This window comes from Engystomops pustulosus, chromosome 10 (assembly GCF_040894005.1).
Source record: "Engystomops pustulosus chromosome 10, aEngPut4.maternal, whole genome shotgun sequence".
Classification (NCBI taxonomy): Eukaryota; Metazoa; Chordata; class Amphibia; order Anura; family Leptodactylidae; genus Engystomops; species Engystomops pustulosus.
This window is the reverse complement of record NC_092420.1, coordinates 18,079,815-18,102,593: the sequence shown is the minus strand read 5'-3', so window position 1 is coordinate 18,102,593 and position 22,779 is coordinate 18,079,815. Positions and strand designations below refer to the sequence as shown.

The 22,779-nt window shown below is 43.0% G+C and overlaps 1 protein-coding gene across 2 annotated transcripts in view; it reads left to right on the top strand.

Moving 5' to 3' along the window:
* SYNPR (synaptoporin) overlaps positions 1-21,591 on the top strand; it is a 132,307-nt gene extending 110,716 nt beyond the window's left edge. For both annotated transcript variants that reach the window (XM_072128739.1, XM_072128740.1), the window contains 2 exons: positions 14,638-14,829; positions 17,786-21,591. In XM_072128739.1, coding sequence (XP_071984840.1) covers positions 14,638-14,829; positions 17,786-18,091 — 498 coding nt within the window. In that variant the 3' untranslated portion in view covers positions 18,092-21,591. The remainder of the gene's footprint in view (positions 1-14,637; positions 14,830-17,785) is intronic.
* Positions 21,592-22,779: the final 1,188 nt, after the last annotated feature.

The following is a 22,779-nucleotide window of genomic DNA, read 5'->3' as shown; positions in this document are numbered from 1 at the left end:
CAGATCCACCTTTACCATATTTTAGAAGGTTGTCCAAACCCTAAATCCCCTTCAACCCTCTGAGATGAAGTTCTCCTTGATGATTGTTGTAATGTTGTTATCACTTCTAGGACCCTGATCATCGTTCCATATTTAAATAATTTCCTGGGCCATTTTAACCCCAGGGGAACAAACCCATGGCTGAAACTCTGGAGATCCAGGTCCACCTTTACCATATTTTAGAAGGTTGTCCAGACCCCAAATCCCCTTCAACCCGCTGAGATGAAGTTCTCCTTGATGATTGTTGTAATGTTGTTATCACTTGTAGAACCCTGATCATCGTTCCATATTTAAATATACAGTCAATAGATTTACTTGATATATCTACAAAGTATTTGAAGATCAAAATGAAAAGCTGCTCCAGGGATGAGGCTTCTCCGAATGTAAAACTAGTATGTAAATATTGTAGAAGGACCAAGATCAAAAAGAAACACGCAGAACTTATCTCAAAAAGAATTTCATGTGCTGGGTGTAAAAGAGATGGCAAACCCACCCTGGTTCCCTGGAACACAGTAGTCCCTACATTACAGCATTGGTGGACCAAGGTGCCATATGAGGAAGTGCCGAGGTACAACATAACATAGGTACAAAATATAAGCAGGGGTGTAATTAGGGGAGGAGGTACAAGGCATGTACCTTGAGGTCCTGGAAACCAGGGATTATGTCCCTCTTTCTGCTATGGTAGAAACAAGGTTAGGCTGGTAATGGCTACCTACATTATACAAAAAGTGACTCTTAAATGGTTTAAAGAGAACCAACCAATGAAATTAACTAACCCAAAATAAATACTTAATTGAAAGTACTTTGATTGAAAAGCATTGCCCTTATCCATAAATGGTTCCTCTCCAGTTAAAAATTCAGTTTGTAAACTTATATGCAAATCATCTGAGGTAAGTCCAATGAAGCCCTACATATTCAGTGGTTACTGCACTCCGTGTTCCTGATTGACAGGTCTCACTTCTAGGATAATGCTTCTGTGTGGAACATTTAGAGAGGGCTCTGTTACATAATTTGCCACTTCATGTCATGTGACCAGGGTGATGTCATCTAAGGTCCTGTTACAATTGCAAAGTCTGCCCCATGCATGTATCTGATCACATGAAATCAGAGCAGCCTCCATGGAGTATGGGAAGGAGTTGAAGTCCTTGGAGGCTGATGTGATAATGCCATGATACTGCCATGTGCTACAGATACATAGAAGTTGCAAACTTAACTGTGTAAAGGACCTTAGATTACATCACCTTGGTCACATGACATGATGAGAAGAGGTATGGGACATGGGGAGGAGTAGATAGGAGGGGCCAGGCGAGTAGGACGGACACACCCTGATGGCCAGGTAACATAGGATAAAGTTGATTTATGCGGATGTGATGCAAACAATTTTTAGCTAAAAGAAGGGTGTCAGTTAGTTTATGGGGCTCTATGGGAACCTGTCATTAGCTGTATTTGTGAAAATGTGCTGACAGGTTCCCTTTGAAAAGAGAGAAGAGAAGATGATATAGATATAGATAATAATGCATATTTTATTTCATTGCAAACGCTTAATCAGTGAATTATGTGAAAAGGGTGCAGGAGATTCTTCCGGAATATTCTTGTGCACCGCTCCTTTCCCTTGTATCGGTCAGGACTATTAATAAACCACCAGCAGAGATAGGAGATGTCATTGTGCTTGGAGATTGTCTCTGCAGAGATCACTTAGTATTTGATATTCCGTCAAGTTCAGAGCGGCAATCGCATCTCGGAGCGGAGCGAGTGACAAGGATTATGGACGGGATTAAAAAGATTCGGACAGGGAGAGGCCTTGAGCAAAACAAAAAGCAAGTTTCCAAGGGAACTGGCGACTGGTGATGAAGTTTTGAAGGAAGAATAAGCCCTCATCAGATGTAACCTTTTCCGTCTTACCTCTTTCTTCTCTGCGTCAGGACACAATGTTACTCTATGTAGGTCAATTACAGGAAAGCGGCTACAGAGAAGACACGTCAAGGTATTACCGGTTATTTGTCTAACGCTCACATATGCTTAAGGGTACAACATGAAAATGTTATCCTTTTATTCCAAAATTGTAACTTATTACCCTGTTCTATATTTTGTTGATATCAAGCTAATAACTCTATAAAGCTAAAGGGTAATCCCGAAAGAAGAGTTCTAAATTTCTTGCTCCATTGACTACAGGTGGGCAGGGATGGGCCGTATCAAACATTGTGGGTCCGGGTTTCAGCTAGAAGGTCAGGTTTGGGCTTGCCCCTGCAGGTAACACCCGCGATCAGTGTCGGCACCCCAAGTGCAGGTGTTGAGTTAATCTTTACCATTTGATATGATGCTTTATGAAGCAAACATACCTTGAGAATGCTGTAGCTGCACTGATGCAAGATCATATCTTGGTTAATCCCTGAGCTGAGTGGTTTTGCTTAAAAAAACAATTATAACATTCAGGACCTTGGGGAAGCTGGGTCAGGCTTGCTGACATAAACACATTACAAACGGGAGCTTGTAATTACAAATGGAGGTTAGTCAAGGCATGACTAATCAACCTGAGCTGGATCACTCATACACATCAGCTGGGGGATGGTGCAGCAATTGATTATTCTGTCTGACAGGGAGAACAGTGATTGCATCATCCTCTCCTGCAGAGAAAAACTCTCCTGCTACGAGAAGCGAGGAAGAAAGTGCTGAAGCAGCCATAGAAGCCAGAGCTTCATTATCATAATATTATATCTGTTTTATCAGCAAAACTGCTCAGCACAGGGATTAACCAAGATATGATCCTGCATCAGTGTAGCTACAGCATTCTCAAGGTATGTTTGCTTCATAATGCATCAAATCAAATGGTAGGTTTCCTTTAAATGGCATCTTTTTTCTGAGGATCTTCACTCATCACAAGGAGCAACAATCCTGGGGAAAATGATCAATGTGTCAACTTCCCCTTGGGTAATGATGAGAAGAACGGACCTTCTCCTCTCTACTTGCAAATGCCAAAAAGCGTGATCACTGTCCCTTCTGACTTGATAATAATTCTTTATTTATATAGCGCACACAGATTATGCAGCGCTGCACAGATCTTGCCAGATCAGTCCCTGTCCTTAATGGGGCTCACAATCTAATCACCTACCAGTATGTTTTGGAGTGTGGGAGGAAACCGGAAGACCCGGAGGAAACCCACACAAACACAGAGAGAACATACAAACTCTTTGCAGATCCTGACCTGGGTGGGACTTGAACCGAAGACACCAGCGCTGCAAGGCTGTAGTGCGAACCACTGAGCCACTGGAATTTGTTATAACATGATGAATTCCCTTTAAGTCTTTGCCAAACCATGACATAGGGAATATCATGGTGTGCATACGCTTGGCCCGGAACCCTGATGTATCTGATACTCGCAATCCCAGCTGTTTAACCCTTTAGGTCCCCTTATTGACAACAATAGAAAATTCTGTATAGAGCCTGCATTTTGAGGTTAAAGCTGAACAATGGCTGTGTTAAATAGTTTGAGGGGTACAGTTTTCAAAATGGGGAGATTTGTGGGGAGTTTCTAATAAATAGAATTATCCCAACCCCTATAAATATTAATAAGCCTCAAAAATAATTGAATCTGAAACTTTCTTGGAAGTTCAGAAAATTGCTGTTGGAGTTGTAATTCTCCCAACGACCTAATAAAATAACATTAAAACAACATAAAGCAGAGATATGGTAAAAGTCAATTAATAACCAGTTGGGGGGGGGGGGGTTGACTTACCGTATGATGAGCAGAAATAGAAATCCAAATCCAAAAATCATTAATTTTACATATTTTCCACCAAACTTCCATTTTTTTTAAATAAATAAAGGCAAAACATTTCAAACAAAATATACTACTATCACAAAGTAGAACATATCACGAAATGACAATCTGAAAATCACAACATTGGGGGTCATTTACTAAGCGCCCGATTCGCGTTTTCCCGACGTGTTACCCGAATATTTCCGATTTGCGCCGATTGTTCCTGAATTGCCCCGGGATTGTGGCGCACGCGATCGGATTGTGGCGCATCGGCGCCGGCATGCGCGCGACGGAAATCGGGGGGCGTGGCCGAACGAAAACCCGACGTATTCGGAAAAACCGCCGCATTTAAAAACCGAAAAAGTGTCGCTTGGGGAGCGCTTACCTTCACCTGGTCCGAGGTGGTGCATTCCGGCGCGATGAGATGACTTTCAGCGCAGCAGCGCCACCTGGTGGACGGCGGAGGAACTACCTTCTTAAATCCCGGCCGGACCCGAATCCAGAGCAGACAGCGCGCCGCTGGATCGCGAATGGGCCGGGTAAGTAAATTTGCCCCATTAAGTTACAGTGTTCTAAAGTTATAACTGCATATAGTGACACATGGCAGATTAGTTAAATTGGGCGGTTTCTTAAAGGTGAAAATGTTGTCCTTCCTACTAAAAATCAACGTTTAGAATTATGTTATTAGTTTGAAAGGCTACTGGGTGGTTCCCGGAGTCCCTCTGTATTCTGGCTTCACAAGAAGTGACACTGTGCTGGAGCACTTCCCCCCTCCCATTGTTTGCTTAAACTATCTGTGCTGCAGTGAGATTACATCAGTCAGTGGGAGGGAGAGTCCCGAGGGAGAAGAAGGAGACAGGGTAGCAGCCTGAGGAGCATGGAGGGGCTCTGGGAACCTCCCTAGTAGCCTTGCAGGCCCATTGGCATAATTTTATGCATTCATTTCATAGATTCGGACACAAGTGGAATATTTTCTGTAGCCCCCCCACGATGGACAACGAATCACTGCCATTAATTTGGGAACCGACTTTGCCTATAGGCTCTGCTGTCAGGTGGGTGGTCCTGGGCGGGGACAGATAACCCAGGACCACCTACTTGACAGTTAAGAGCAAAAGCTAATGGCACTGATTACTCAGGGATGGCAGAAGCTAGAGAAAAAATTCCAACTTTGCCAGAATCAGTGGACTGGAGCTTATTAATGGAAGCGAAGAGTCGTTGAAAGTTTCCCTTTAAGAAGCAAATACTTTCATCACCTACTCGCTTCTTCTTTTACTAAGTGACCACACTGAGAATAAGTAATGGATGTAATAATGATCAGCTGGTGTTTTCCTGCCAGGGAGAGGCAGTTATCCCCTGGTAGGTGGATAATTCTTGACTTTTATTATATGTTTGGGTACTTTTTTGCATAATTGTGCAGAGGGAAACTCATTAGACTGTCGACATCTCCGCGCTGTGCGATACTCCTGTGCAAGTATGTGAACCAGTCGTTGGAAAAGTAATTAGATTTTTTTTTTGCAGGATTCAGGCGTAAGACTCTATATTTGTAGATATCCTGATCCTCATGGTTGTTCTTTCCTCCCTTGATCTTTAGTGCTAATTAGCAGATATACCAGGGATTGCTTAGTGCCGGGTCACCGTATAGAAAGTGCAGAGACCCCAGTAGAAACAGAAGAAAAGTGAGAATTTTTATGGCCAAGTAATAAAAAAAAGCAATATTAATATTTCTATTGTAGCCAATTGTTTTATATTGTCCTAGATGAGTCCTAGACCCATGTCGAACCATTAGTGACCATGTAATGTGTATCGTGACCTCCACACTGCTTCCTGGTGGAAGGGATCGGGCATGTTTGATTTCAACATGACCAATCCATTTGATCTCAAAGACATAAAAGTTGTCTGCAAGTACGTGATTCCTATTTTCTGACTTGTTTGAATCAGAGTGGGGCACATTTACTTACCCGTTCCTTGGAGTTCACAAATGTGCATTGTCAGATGATAATGCACTGTGCCGTGATTCACTAAGATCGTGCACCAGATATCCTGTATGTGTCGCTTCGCCGCTCAGGTCCTCCGGAGTTCACTTTCTTCTTCCCGGTGTATGTAAGTTTTTGATCTTGCGACACAATTTGAAAGTTAAATCCCGCGCACAGTAAAAATCTGTCAGATCATCCGACGGCACCGCCCCCATTTCTGTCGCATGCGCCACAATCTGACCGCATGCAACACAATCCTAGCGCAAACCCCTTTTAGATACCGGTCAAAGCTGCACAAATCCTGAAAACAGCAAACAGTCCAAGGAAAGCTTGATCCATGACACTTAGTAAATAAGCCCCAATGTGCTTGTTAAGGAGAATCAGAAAGAATAGTTTTTGGAGTTCTGCAGCATCTGACAATGTTACATATACTATACATGCGCAGTCAGAGGTGTATGTGGTGGCATGAGATAGAAGTATACCTGGCTGATGTCTATGGTCAGCTTCAGCCCAATCTTGACTAGAGAGACTTGACCAAAGTTGATAAAAGATGTGATTCTGTAGAAGTCATAGTTTATACGGTTGAAAAAAGACACATGTCCATCAACTTCAACCAAGGAAGGGATTGGATGAGGAAGGGATTTAGGGGAAACAATTCTTTTTCGTAACATTTGATTTGGATCAGAAATCTAAAGATGATTTTGCTTTGATTATTCTGAAAATTGGTAAATGACACCTTCTGAGCTCTCTAAAACACAGATTTTTTCTTTATTTTGCACCTATTAAAGTTTTCAAAAAAACAACGATAAGGGTTTAAAATGTCATATAACTCATCAAAAGAGACAGTTCTATCTGTAGTGTAGCAGTCACTCCTTGCTCGCTTCTGGCTCCATTTTCATGAGGTGGGTAAGAGGGACATGTGTCCGCTTTTAGAACCATTTATAGTTTATGATTGGGGCAGCCGGGTATCTCACCCCCACCAATCACCTATTAGAGACCTCCCCCCTTTAAATATACAGATAGTCACATGTAAATTGTAAGAATAAAATCAGCAAAATAAATGTAAAAAATTATTAACAAACAAGAGTTTGAGTTAAAAAAAATTGGTAATTTTTAGTCCCTCTTCAAGTAGCTGACCTAGCGATGGGTCCGATGAGCGCCTGTGCTTTGCTTCAATGAATACGGCATAGTACACCCAGGCTTTATGGCACATACACCGGACCTACAGCGCATACGCAGTAAAGCAAATGTCACTGATTACGGGGGTTCCAGGAGTTGCGGATGAAGGTAAGTATATGTGTTCCATAAGGACCTGTGGAGGGGTGTATCCCAAATTGACCTGGCAGGTTCTCTTTAAAGGTTAAGGTTATGCCCCCGCCGGCTCCACAGGTGGACCACCCATGTGCCAGTAATGTTCACGGTACCGGTAACACCAGGTGACAGGTGCACTGCACAAGCATAAGAATTGCAAACTGATCAGTAATGTGGAATGAAGGGGTGAGGGTCCGAAGCTAATGAGAAGGTACTGGACTGCATCCAGGAGCTGTCCTGTCTCCTTCATATGTGCCAGACAAGAAGAGGAACAAAAGATGTTTTTTAAGCAAAGGTTCAATAGAAAGGACCCATAGGAGTGACAATCAGATATATGTGATGCTAGAATAAGGGACTGTTTGAAGCTTATGTAGCATCGTAGAGGAGGCAGGAAGAAAGGCCAAATACTGGCAATAAATATACAAGTTTATGTTATGGTTGTGCTTAGGATGGATTCACTTCTGAATGCAGGTATAAATTCATCTAAAATTATTCAAATCTGGCAGCAATGTTTACACAAAAAGTTGCAGTTACAAGCACAAAACTTAGTAAAAAGTAAGTGATGACATCATCCAAATCACGTCCAATCATTGATGCAGCTAGTTGATACTATTCCAGTAATAGCTGATATACAGCCGGTCCCCGGGTTGCTCTTAAGTCAAATTTGTATGTAAGTTCCAACAGGTATATTTGTAACTATATCTCCAGGCAAATATTTTTTTTTTGTCCTCGTGACAAATTTTGGATTGTCAGGGGAACAAGGATTATCAATAAAGCTTCATCACATACACCTCCTGATTGTTTATCCAGGGGCTAAAGGTCAGTAAATTACAAGCACCCAGAGACCATCACCAGAGGTCACAGTGGGCAAAGAGGTCCGTTTGTAACTAGGGGTTGTCTGTCAGATGTACTTCGGAAACTGTCTGTACTCCATGCTTGACAATAAATGGTAATTGATAATTATTATAGATAGAAAGATAGATAGATCATACCTTATACAAATAGTCTTTGAAGGTACTTAAACTATTAAAGTAAACAGCTCCCAGCGCTACCTCAGATGTAGCAGTGTTACACTGCTAGCGTTATCCGAACCCTCCGATAAAGCTACAAAACACTGCACTACATAGCCTCGGAATGCCGAACCAAGTCTAAAGTGGTCTGACGTGTTCATAAGGGGGCGAGGAGGCGGTGACTGCCGCATGAAGCCTGGCAGTGACCGCCGGCCTATGGTGTGGAAGGGCCTCATAAATACGCTGGACTGCTGTAAGCTATGGCAGTGTTTTCTAGCTTTATCGGAAGCTAGCAGTGTAACACTACTAAATCTGAGGTAGCGCTTGGAGCTGCTCACTTTAGCGCTTTAGCGCTTGGAGCTGCTCCTAGATCATTTTTTAGGGTGGCAGGTTCTCTTTAAAGGGTTTTACCATGTTCACAACATATCCAGACAACAAGTATATTATCAGATGAGTTTGACTAATAACAAGAGGTGGGGGAGGCAAATAAAAGAGCCAAAAACAGTACAGGTTTCTGCAGCAGCGAAACACATAAGACAAAGAAACAAAATAACAGTTGTCACATATATTGAGTATTCCTAATAGCATAAGTATGATGGCATCCAAAGTAGTTTAATCACTTAGTAACTCAAGCAAACTATTTAACCAGCAAAGGGGGATGGATCTGAGTGCTCCAGGTGAGAGACATACGGCTCTGAAGGTGTGTGAGTCTTCAGTGTCCGACAGATAAACACAGAATTCAGTGCCTTCTCAACCTGACAGTATGAACAGCAGAAGAGTGAGACACAGAGTAACCTTTAATGGCGTTTAAAGAAGCGCATAGAATCTAGAAAGAGTCATATGGGTGGTCCAAGGTCTTTGGAGTCAGGAAGTGTCACATTTCCCCTGTCTTGAGTAAAGTTCAAAGGGTCAGGCTAAAAGCTAAATATCCAGTAGCATGCATTCTAATGTCCTGAAGGACAGGTCATCAATACATTTAGCTCCAGTTAGTTTCCTGGTTGGCTAGAGAGGGTCTGGGCTGGTCTACCATACTGCTTCTTTCCCTTTTAAGGTTGAAGCTTCACGTGGCTTGACAAATATTCCTTGTCATAGCTATCCTTTGCTGCCATCTGCTGCCCAAAAGTAATGTTGACACCTGCAGTGTATCATACCTACTACTGAAGGGTTAACACCTAATATTTAAGTTATGTTGCAACATTTGTTATCTTTCCTGCAGAATGTGATTGGTTAGTGTCATGGAAATCCCGGTAACAGAGGGTCTATAAATTCTCTCTCTGTCTGGATTTCTGGGTTGTTGTTCTTTCATATTAGTCTGACTTGCTGCAGAAGCAGCAGAGCCAACCTGACTCCTATTTCCAGCCTTCTGACCGCTGGATCAAGGCTAAGGTGCTTCTACAATGGAATTATTTTCCCCACAGCCAAACAATCCACCACCTTGCCTTGTGTGTCTGTTATCAGCCTGTTACTTGGTGCTGTGGGAATGTTTCTGCCATTAAAGAAACTGTGAGATTACCATTGTCACGTGTGAGCCCTGGCTGCCGTTATCATCATGGGCCTCTCCTTCACCACCTTCTCTGGGATCCCTTACCACACACAAACCAAGAGTAGTAGGCAATCCCTTATCTACATTGCTGCCTGCCCCTCTTCTCGCTTCTCCCTGTTGGTGTGGATGAGTCCTGCTCCTACGGACCAAACCACCGCTACACTACACTCCGGTCCATGGGAATCCAGTTCGGTCAAGCCCGGTGGGGTAACGTTGCACATGCACTGGATAAAAATTTCATTGATGGATCTGTATTGGAAACAAAATAACTCTGACCCCAAAACAAAAAGCAACTTTTTGCAATGTGATGAAGTGGGCTAAGTTTCTTGAGTTGCTTGGTCCTCCAGACCCGCCTTCAGCGGTGACATTCATGCATGTATTACTCTGGTCTGTAAACTGTAATTATCCCTCCCTATTATCATGGAACATGCAAGTAAAATGTCCTTCTTTTACACAAACATTGTGCTAAGGATACATTAAATGTTCAAGGGAAGATCTATTTTAGTAGTTGGAGACAAAGCCTTTAATTACCAGTGAGGATTCCTGGAATAAGTGTTAATCTATCCAGCGGCTGTCGTGTCTATTGTTCTCTATTGTCTGTTACTTGCGCAGACAGATGCTAATTGCAATCATATTTCTTACGCTGCAGATGTGACTGTGCGCTACAGATGGACTATGGGGTGTCAGCAGACGGGGCTAAAGGCATCATAAATCACAACACTCATCCCTGCATTGAAACAAATTGGCGCAGCACAACTCTATGACAGGCAGTGACGTAGCAGTAGGGATCGCAGCGCAGCATGGTGAGGCTCATTAGCAAGAAACTCAATGGACCTCCTGGAAATGCTCAAAGACCTTCTTGTATCAATATCCATCCACGTTCTATGACTTCCTAACCAGTTACCCACAAAAGCTGGAGAGGGCGGTAGAAGTAAGCCTGAGACCCATGATGTGATCCACCGTACAGTACCACATGGATATCCCCATCGCAGACACCTATAACATAACCACATGTATGTCGCTGACCTCCGACCTGTTCGGCGTGGCAGCAGCGGGGGAAGAAATGGAGAGGTGTCAGCACATATGTACAACTGCCTACATACAAACTGTTCAGCTCCTCCTGCTCTATAACATGCTGCCTGCAGATAGGACACTATGTACAATTTGCTCAACTCCTCCTGTTCTATAACATGCTGCCTGCAGATAGGACACTATGTACAATCTGCTCAGCTCCTCCTGCTCTATAACATGCTGCCTGCAGATAGGACACTATATACAATCTGCTCAGTTCCTCCTGCTCTATAACATGCTGCCTGCAGATAGGACACTATGTACAATTTGCTCAACTCCTCCTGTTCTATAACATGCTGCCTGCAGATAGGACACTATGTACAATCTGCTCAGCTCCTCCTGCTCTATAACATGCTGCCTGCAGATAGGACACCATGTACAATCTACTCAGCTCCTCCTGCTCTATAATATGCGACTTGCAGATTGGATACTATGTACAATCTGCTCAGCTCCTCCTGCTCTGTAACATGCTGCCTGCAGATAGGACACTATGTACAATCTGCTCAGCTCCTCCTGCTCTATAATATGCTGCATGCAGATAGGACACTATGTACAATCTGCTCAGCTCCTCCTGCTCTATAATATGCGACTTGCAGATTGGATATTATGTACAATCTGCTCAGCTCCACCTGCCCTATAACATGCTGCTTACAGATTAATGTGCAATCTTTGAGCTAATGTAAAGTTTCCTACCTGGATAATTTGTGGTACAGCTGAGTGACAGCCCCTGTAGTCAGACAAGAACCACGTAACATAAAGCCACAATTTAGTCTGATTTGTGCTGAGGATTTTGTGTTATTCATGGTGACATTTTCCAATTTGCATTATCTTACAGAATTTGCCGTTCCTATCAGTATTTACTATGTGAAGGGGTTGGTAACGATAAAACTACATGAAAAACAATGCAAAATAAAAGTATTTTGTGACATTTGTTTTTTAAAGGTTATCATTGTGTAGCAGACCCCAGCAGGAAGGTCACATAGGAAGAAGGAGCCATATCTTAGAGTGTTGTGGATCTCTTATCTAAGTCCTAATGGGGTAGGATTCATCTCCTGCGCTCTCACGCGCCGCACGCTCCGGTTTCATTCTGATGTCAGAACGCGCTGTAATTAAATCATCTATTAGAGGTGTGAACTAGAGAGAATACCTGCTCATACATATTTCATTGGATTTATCAGCTTAATGTAGTGATACAAAAGCCGAGGAGACAACGGAAGGTCATAGTCCAGTGGGTCAGTGGGTTTATTATTGAAGGCAAGAACCATCCATTGTCCATCAATCAGTTTTACCTTCCTTAGGTTTCAGAGTCAGGGTGGGAGAAGATTGTGAATCTCCCTTTGTTTTCCTTGCCCCCTTCTTGTGCTTTTCCTCTAGCCCAATTATCCTCATCCATACTCTAATAATGGGGGGCTTCATCTGGATCTCTTCATCCAACTCATCATTCCTTGAGGCCTCAGCAACAAGATTGGGCTCAAGGACAAGGGAGGCAGTGACCCGCGACTCCCCCAACTCCCCTTCCCATTGGCGCCTCTCTTGTGGGGTACACCTGACTGTTTAGGAAGGTACCCCTAGGTGCAAAAGGGTTAATAGTTTGGGTACTATTTCACTTTAATAGGATTGGTGATCTGTACCTTTAAAATGTGTTCCCACCCCTCCCCTGTTCTCACCCCTTACCTCATGACGTCCTCCCCTCCTACAGGACGTGGGGGTTTATATTGCGGATCACTCAATGTTATCTCCCTCTTTGAGGTGACACTCAAGCTGTCCCTCCGTCCCTCCCTCCTTATGTTGTTGAGATATTATAGTTTTTCTTTTTGTAGTTCATTTCAAGTCACAGCAGGTGCAATGGTGGAAGATTTGAGATGGTGGTTGCTCGGTTGGCCGACTTGCCAGCTGGGACTCCAGCTGGGCATACAGCTCAAAAATGTGTAATCCAGTGTGCTGACCCTGCGGTTTGCTTGGGAGTCCTTACAGGGAGGGGGGTAAAGATGTAGCTTAGCACTTCTTGTTGTTTTTGTCTGATCTTCTTAGCCTTTTTCCACCTGCGGCCCCCAGTTGCTTCCTCTGGGAGTTCATGACCAAAAGAAAAGTTGTCCAGCTGCTCTCCACCGAGGACTCGAGCAGCCGGATCTGCACCAGTAGCACCCCCTCCCTGGCTGCCGGTGTTACTGCTGGCTGTCCTGCAGGGGGCCCACTGCACACTGCCTGCTGATCTTCCTGCAGGCCGCAAAGTGTCTCCTGCATCTGGTCATCATAATCATCCTCCTCCAGCTGGTTCTGAGGCTGTAACCCTATCAGCCTTTGCTTTCTGTTATCAGCCATGTCTGCAAATACTGTATATCATCATTTCAGAGTTTTTCTTTAAATGGTTCACTGTTCTTATAAAAAGTTGTATGCTGTATCATACTCCAGAGCTGCACTCACTATTCTGCTGCTAGTGCAGTCACTGTGTACATACATGACATTACTTATCCTACACTGATCCTGAGTTACATCCTATATAAGTGAACCCCTTTAGAGGCCAAGTGCCCAAACTAAACCAACCTGCTCTGTCACAACTTTGGATTGTATTGCTGCCCCAAAGACACCACTACAGTAGAAAAATTATGCATATTTAGTAAACCTCTGGGGAAATCTATGGAAATATGAGATTTGAGTTCTGAAACCTGTAGGAATAAAATTTAGTTTTTGGCTATAATGTAGGATAGGACACACTAGATGGATACACAGATATGATGGATAGATAGATAGACAGATGTATGGATAGATGGATGGATAGATAGATAGATATGGGATAGATAGATAGATAGATAGATAGATACATAGATAGATGGATGGATGGATAGATAGATAGATATGGGATAGATAGATAGATAGATAGATAGATAGATAGATAGATACATAGATAGATAGATAGATAGATACATAGATAGATAGATAGATGGATGGATAGATAGATGATAGATCTCTATGTATTTATGCATTCTTATATTCTTATTCAGTTTGGATGTTTCTAAAAATAACGCTCCTCCGCCTCCCGGCTTCTCCCCGCTGTGCCGGTCAGGTACCTGGGAAACCCTTGAGCAGAGATAATGATTTCTGTCTGAGCATCACTCACACCAGGAGGAGAGTAGACGCCATTTATCACTGGAGCTTATAAAGTGCCAGAGGCTCCACATAACATCATTACAGCAATGCGCCTTGTGTGCGCTCAGATGGTGGAGCTGTGAGTAGCTGCTGGAGCCCAGGCCTGAGTTACTGTAAGACACAATGTAACTCTCCAGCTGTTACATCGCTACTACTCCATCTACTATCACTTCCGTAACTTGACTGCCTGGGAAATATGTAAATATGTTTTCCAAGGTGGGAAATGGAAAACAACACCTTCTTTTGCTACCTTGAAAGGCAGCTCCCTCAACACCAAGCATGACCTACAAGAAGCCTAATAACATGATGTGGGATTAAGCCAATCTATTCCAGAAGGAACAGATTCCCAACTGTAGACAGCACATTGGGGCACATTTACTTATCCGTCCACTGGAGTTCACCGAATGTGCATTGTCCGACGATAATGCACTATGCTGTGAGTCACTAAGACCGTGCGACCGATATCCTGCATGTGTCACTTCCCCGCTCAGGTCCGACAGAGTTCACCATCTTTTAAGTGGTGCATGTAAGTGCATTGTCTTGCGATAAAATAATAAGTCCAGAAAAAAACTGGTGCACTCAGTTCTTGTACTTTGGGTGCCCGCAGAGTGCACCATGTAGACAGTGCTCCGGTCTTCATGAATCTGGTGCATTCTGCACAAGTACGTACTATTAGCAAATGTTGACCAATGAGTCTGAAGCAAAGCAATACAGGTCCTCCAAGGCAAGAGACTCTCAACAACTGTGTGTTATGCATATTTTTAATTTGCTTTTGTTTTCCCTCAGGATTTCATCGTTACTGTGGTCTTCTCGTTCATGTGGCTGGTAAGCTCCTCCGCCTGGGCTAAAGGTCTATCCGATGTGAAGGTGGCGACAGATCCTGATGAAGTTCTCTTGCTGATATCGGCCTGTAAGCAACCATCCAACAAGTGTATGGCCCTGCGTAGCCCTGTCATGTCAAGTCTGAACACATCAGTGGTAAGTTGGATCCCGGGAGAACCAGGGAAGATGCTGAGATGTTGGGACTTGTAAATAGAGATTCTAGGGGGCACATTTACTAAGGGTTTTTGCAATTTTTTCCGATTTGTCCTGAATTGCCCCGGGTTTTTGGTGCATGCGATTGGATTGTGGCGCATCGGCGCCGGCTTGCATGCGACACAAATCAGGGGGCGTTGACGTCGGACAACCTGACTGATTCGGACAATCTGCGGAATTTAAAAACCAAATTGTGCTGCAAGATCAGCACTCACATGCACCGGGAAGAAGAAGGTGAACTCCGGCGGACCTGAGCGGGGGAAGCGACACATGTAGGAAATTGGACGCACAATCTTAGTGAATCACGGCAGCTCCGAATCCTCGTCGGACATTCCGGATCGGCGGCGTCAACGGGACGGGTAAGTAAATGTGCCCCTATATCTTTAGAGGTCAAATTAGATATCAGTATAATCTGGTGTTGGGGCAGAGTATTGAGTTTCTGAAGGAATCGGAAGGTGGAGAAAATAGAGAAGACATCATTTTTAAAGCAACTGCAAGAGCCAAAAAATGTGGCCATGTGAGCTGCTGAATGTTACTGAAGGGTTTCAGAAAATGTTGCAGCCCAAAGTGAAAGTGGTGGCAGATCCAGTGTCGGTGGTCATCGGGCTAATTTCATCTTCACTGTAAATTAGGACCATGGCCCATGCATTAGAAAACCACATTTCGTTGTAATTCTACATGGTCCTCTCCAAGATCTTCTACCATAAACACCTCAATAACTACATATTGCATCAACATCCACAACAATAGTACATTTTCTACACCATTTCTTCTCGCAAATGGCAAGTTGTCCTCACAAGTGTCGAGAGGAGATTGTCTGAGGCACAATAAATCACACAGTGTCAAGGTTACCTAATTACAATCCTCCCAGTACACATACAGTCTGGAAATTTAATCTACAAAGCATTTAAGATTACATTTTCTTGTGACACTCAATAATTTGAATATAAATGCCACGCGTGTGACAGATGTAGCGGGGAGATGAATAATATATGAGAAAGTCACTTACATCTTCATTTATCACCAAATTCAATTTTAACTTGAAAGGTGACACCGCGCACCATCTCAGTAGGACGCCACAAAGCCGATAAGTGCTGGATTTTATTGGGGGTAATATCTCACAGAGATTAAAGGGTCTAGGGCAGTGGGATTAACAGTGGCAGCACCAAGTAATGGTCCTATAAACATCTGCGGGTTCATTCATTAAAGTTCATTGAAATAGGACTGAACGTTAGACATCACACTTCTATTTGGTAGCCCTTATTGCAAGCATTAGGTTGTGTCCCCTAACCGATTTGATTTTGGCCCACTCCTAGGGATATTGTTTATTTGGTTTCTTCCCCTTAACCTCTACTGGAATGAGGTCTTCACTGCTTGGAGATCACAAGGTTACTACCTCTTCGTCCTAGTTTAGATGTTGCACTCCCTAAAGCCAAGAGTATTCGTGAGAAGTATCAAGTTCAGACAAATGAGTAGTCAAGAAGAGGTGGAGGTTAGGACACATATATTACTTGCAGAAAGAGTGATCGGACCTAGGGTTGGGGCAGGCAGAACAGATTCATACTCAGAGATGAGGCAGAAAAACACAGAAGATTAGATGGATGGGCGACAATAAAAAGTGAGGAGACCTCTAATGGAGCCTTCTATAACCAAAGACAGAAGGAGAGAAGTTGATGATGTGTCGTAACCCTTAAAAATTAATGAGTGAGGCATGGATGCCCAGATGGCCAAGAAAACAGGAGGAGGCATGTGTCCTCTTAAAGGAGGAAAAGGAAGTTAGCAATCCATTGGCCGTGACCATCTGGAGGAGTGGAATAAAGGTTCTTGTGCAATCCGCTATCTACCTGCAGGGGCGTAACTTCAGGGGGTGCAGAGGGTGTGATCGCAACTGGGCCCAAGAGGCTTTGGGGGCCCATAAGGTGTCACTTTTCCATATGATCAGACTAGTACTATAAACCATACATTATAGTCGGGGCCCTGGCATAAACTTTGCACTGGGGCCCTGCAGATTCAAGTTACACCACTGCCTACCAGACTCCATTCCTTTATTACATGATGGGTTTCTCATACTTAACAGATTCCTAGAATTAGTTACATTTCCAAAGTCAAGTCCATTTGTCTATGAGTTCAACCAAAACTATTGAGGAAGAATATTGAGAGTAACATTATCTCGGAGTTCAGAGGAACCAGAAAGCCATTATTAGAATACTTTGTATCACACAATGGGGGTCATTTACTAAGGGACCGATTCTCGTTTTCCCGACATGTTACCCAAATATTTCCGATTTGCGCCGATTTTCCCTGCATTGCCCCAGGATTTTGCCGCTCGCGATCGGATTTTGGCGCTGACATGCACGCGACGGGGGGCGTGGCCGAACGAAAACCCGACGGATTCTGAAAAACCGCTGCATTTTTTTAAAAAAAGTGTCGCGGGACTCGCGCTTACTTTCACCAGGAATAGGCCGGTGAACTTCAGTGCATTCCGACGGGCCTCGGCGGACTTCAGTGCAGCAGCGCCACCTGGTGGACGTCGGAGGAACTGCCTTGGTGAATCGCCAGATAGCCAATGGACCGGGTAAGTAAATCTGCCCCAATGTCCTGTATGTGGAAGACAAAGAAGTTTTGTGTTATTCAAAAATAGATAGAAGAGCCAGAGCTGCTTGAATAAGAAGATGTTGATGTGAATGTAACCATTGACAATCAGTGATCGGTTAAGCTCAAGGTTAATAAAAAAAAAACAAATTAAGACTAAGCCCAAACTGCCTACAGATTTTGCAATAGTTGTATTATTATGTGTTGTGCCAATCCAAATATATCCTTCTGAACATCTAATTTTCTCATTCCAAAACCTGCAACGATAAATTCAATTTACACCTTTTTTTTCCAATTTTGCTCCTAGGTCTTTGGTTTTCTAAACTTCATTCTGTGGGCAGGAAACATCTGGTTTGTCTTCAAGGAGACAGGCTGGCATGCTTCAGGACAACGCTATCCTCAAGAGCCAATGGAAAAACAGTCTGGTAGCCAATCATTAAACCAGGGTGGATACAACCAAGATTCCTATGGACCAACTCCGCCATTTAACCAACAACAAGGAGGATTTGGACAACAACCCAACTTCGGACAACCAGGTGGACTTGGCCAGCAAAACTATAACCAGGCTCGATACAATCAAACAGGGCCGACATCTTTTGCCAATCAGATTTAATGGAAATAGCGAAATACATGTTCCACCCCAATGACCATAGACAGCTTGAGAAGATCTGCTTTCAGTAGGGACGATGCTGTGTGCACCTTAAGAGACTGTTAAACAGTTTCTTCTAGAGTCGAAACAAGTGCAAGATGGTGGATCGTGCTATTCCGATACATTTAGGAACTGGTGAAGATCTCTAGTGTATAAAATTACTGTGTTTGTGTGTATATCTGTAAGCACATTTTGTAAGCCTAGATGTTTTACTAAGTGGCAAAACTAACAAATTTCACTGTGCTAATAACGGTATTGTTCAACCCAAACCCTGCATGCTACATCTTTCTTGGCAGATGTGCGTTTGCTGTTGATTTTCTGTTTTCTGCATAGTTTTGGGCATGATCCTATGGTTTGGACACGTATTCTTGCAATATAACTTAGAGTGACTTGAGGTATATATATGCTGTATACTGTATATACTGTATACTGTAGCCATATGTTATGGTAACACTGTGCAAAAGTTAAAACCTTTGTTGTCATACTTGGGTTCTATCATCACGTGAAGCCTTCAACGTGTTCTACGTGAAGAGGACTCCATATATTCATGGTCAACTAGGTTTCTACACGGGAGACTTATGACAATGATTTAAGCGTTAACGTACAATATTTTTTATATTCTTCATATGATATTTTAGAGGAAACAAAGTGACGTCTTGTACTGTTACCCGTGTATCAGCTGCTTCGTCACACAGTGTAGAGTAGTTGTGCCCTTAGTGAGTGTGTGAGATGAGGACCAAGTTACTGTGCTAAATGTTTACAATCTAAGATATAGTTCACTCTACAGGGAACATACATATAGGTAATACATCCCAATTACATAGTAAGAATTAGAGGAAGGGATAGGCACAGGAATAAGCTCAATGTGGTTGATTGTTCCTAATTGCTTTAGACATGGCATCGAGAGTCTTGGCTTAAAAGTGTGAGTAGATCTGGGGAAGGGGGACTGGGAGAACATGATATACACTAATGCTTGATATGGTGCCAAAAAAACCTTATATCTTGGTTAAAGCAGCCCCTGGGTAAAAGCCGACTTGTCTCAAAATGGCTATATCCTCCATGTAACTGGCCAATGGCAATATCTCCATCTAGATGACCAATGGTTATATCCTCCATTTGTTAAACAATGGCGATATCCTCCATGTAGATGACCAATGGGGAAATCCTCCATTTGTTGAACAATGGTGATATCATCCATGTAGATGACCAAAAAGGACATCCTCCCTTGAGATGACCAGGGTTGATATCCTACTTGAAGATGAACAATGGTGATATCCGCTATGTAGATGACCAGTGTTGATATCCTCCACGTAGAGTAGAGATGACCAATTGGGACATGCTCTGTTTAGATGACTAATGTTGATGTCCTCCTTGAAGATGACCAGTGTTGATATCCTCCATGCAGATGACCAATGTATATCCTCCTTGTGGACTCTAGATGACCAATTGGGACATGCTCTGTTTAGATGACTAATGTTGATGTCCTCCTTGAAGATGACCAGTGTTGATATCCTCCATGCAGATGACCAATGTATATCCTCCATGTGGACTCTAGATGACCAATGGGGACATCCTCTGTTTAGATGACTAATGTTGATGTCCTACTTGAAGATGAACAATGGTGATATCCGCTATGTAGATGACCAGTGTTGATATCCTCCACATGGAGTCTAGATGACCAATGGGGACAAGCTCTGTTTAGATGACTAATCTCGATATACTCCTGGAAGATGACCAATGGTGATATCCTCCATGTAGATTACCAATGGAAAAAGTCCTCATATAGATGACCAATGTTGATACTCTTCTTAAAAATGACCAATGGTAATAACCTATCCATATGACTCAGTGACTCAGTGGAGATGACTAATGTTGACATTCTCTTTGAAGACGAACAATGATGATGTCCTCCAAGTAGATAACCAATAGTATTATACTGACCAACGGTGATTTTCTCTGTATTTAAGATACAAGGGGATAACTTTTATGTAGATTAATGGAGATATCTTCCATGTTAGATGACCAATCATTATATCCCCTGTGTAGATGACTCATTTTTATATCTTCCATATAGATGATAAATGGTATTATGCTCCGTGTAGATGACCAATGACGATATCCTGCATGTAGATGACTAGTGCTAGTCAAAGTTAGTCGTTCAATGGGTAATATGGGCACCTTTGGTCAAACTTGATGGACTAAAGTTTTCAGGCTGACTAGGACTATCTCACTTGTGTGTGGGACAACTTTTCCTACTTACTGACACATGCTAAACCTAGTGTGCATGTACAGGAGGAAGTCAGGGGACTAACCATTGGTACTGTAGATACATGGTCATCTTAGCTATACAGAATTGCACTGAATGCATGTTGAATGATTCCCTGAAACGAATTGGATATGCTTCCATACCATTTTAGTCTGCAGTATTTTTCGGACTATGAGGCGCACCGGACTATAAGGCGCACCATCAATAAATGCCTGCTAAAATGTCTAGGTTCATATATAAGGCGCACTGGAGTATAAGACGCACCTGATTATAAGGGTGAATGACCAGCAGGTGGCAGACCTGTGCATAGTTCAAGGCAGCTGTTGTCTGTAAATGAGGTTCATATATAATGTGCACCAGATTATAAGGCGCACCTGATTATAAGGATGAATGACCAGCAGGTAGCAGACCTGTGCACAGTTCAAGGCTGCTGTTGTCTGTAAGTAAGGTTCATATATAAGGCACACTGGAGTATAAGGCGCACCTTTGATTTCTGAGAAAATCAAAGGATTTTTAGTGCGCCTTACAGTCCGAAAAATACAGTATATCAGATCTATCTCCACTTAGCAATTCCGAGCAATTCAGCCATTGGGAAAAAAAAATTCCATTAACAAATGTAATATTACTACAGTAGTTAGGGTCATGTCCATCGTGCACACTACCCGACTGTCAGAGCCCCCTCCGGTCTTTCAATATAAGAGTCGATCACTGAATAAATCTCATGTGTATTTTTTTACTGTGTGATACAATCCATTGCTCTGGATGATTCTGTACATTAATCTATGATCTACTTTGTCTAAAAATCAAGATCAGATTGGATTTCTACAGACATTAATGCATCCTGCTTTTTACTATTGCCCACTGATGGTGAAGCGCCAGTTGTAGATGGTCTGTGCGTTGGGTTTATCTTATTTTCTAATCTACATATCTATATCTATATTCATGAACATTAGGCGATAAGAACATATTGAAAGAACTCGTTTTTAAAACTTTTCCGAGAGTATTCTAGTCCCTGTAATCCACTACCTAGTGCATTGATTTGTCGTACCTTTTGGCTGTACTCTTGGCGGACTACAAGCACAAATGATGTAGTTATTACTATACACTATGTAAACAATGTATGGATCTAAATGGACAATCTCTATTGTAGTTGCATTTTGGCTCAAATAAAGTTGTTGCAGAAATGCATGTGACGATTTCTCAAGTTTATTCATTGGTCATTATGATTTGATTGGGATATTGTTGAGTCTAGAGACTCTATATCAGTGGCGGCTAATCTATGGCACGGGTGCCAGAGGTGGCACTCAGAGCCCTTTCTGTGGGCACTCAGGCCATCACCAGAGATGATTCCAGGTACCTTCCTGCAGTCCCAGACAGCCCAGGACTTGCTGTGCACAGAGCTATTTTAAAGTGACAGCGCTACCTGGGACTACTGGAGGAGTGGGAATGTGTGGACAGATCTGGATTATCATTGTAGCTCCTGCTCCGGCCCTGACAATTCTTCCTGTTTATGGGACCCTGGAGGGAAGCTACAATGATCATCCAAATTTCTTCTATTTTCTGCTTTATTGGTGTCCTCAGGGTGCCAGTATCAATGAAAGAAGTGACCGAGAAGGGAGTATAAATCAATAATTAAATTTCTGTGTTTGCACTTTGTGATAAATAAGTGGGTCTTGGTTGTAGTTTGGGCACTCGGTCTCTAAAAGGTTCGCCATCACTGCTCTATATCATAGGGTGGACTCATGTGGTAAGTGCTCCGGGACGCCATGATCTTGGTGTCCTTCCCTTCTGCACACTGAAAGTGTACTGGAATTACTAGTTAAGCAGTTCCCAGAGACCACAGGCTAGGAAAATGCCAAAACACCCCCTATGATCAAACACCAATCAGAAATAGTCTAAGGTGATCCATTGATTTTCAAGATTTCAACAAATCAGGGTTGAGCCTGATAAAAATGTGTTCATCCTTATCAGCAGGAAGAAGACAGATCCATAAAACATGGCAAGGGTGTGAGAACCAAGTGAATTCAAGAAGCTACAAACAAAAACCAGAACTAGAACCAGTAACAAGCACCAGATCCAATTTAAAGGAATTTCCCAGCAATCTACAGGTCTAAGGCTCCCGTTTCTCACGTTGCTCTGGTACTTCTTGCTTTCAGGCTTGCGTCCTACCGAAAGTTCTGAGGGGTCCTCGAGACTCACTTCAGCCAATGAGTAGTCCAAGGAGGGCACACATTGGCTGAAGTGGGTGACCCGGCCCCCTAGAACTTCCAGTCATACGCAGGCTCAAAAAACAGAGTACCGGAACAACAAATGGGTTAGTATGCATTCTTATTTCCAACCTCAGCCCCCTAGGAATAACACTTTCAATACCCCACCCATGGCCAGG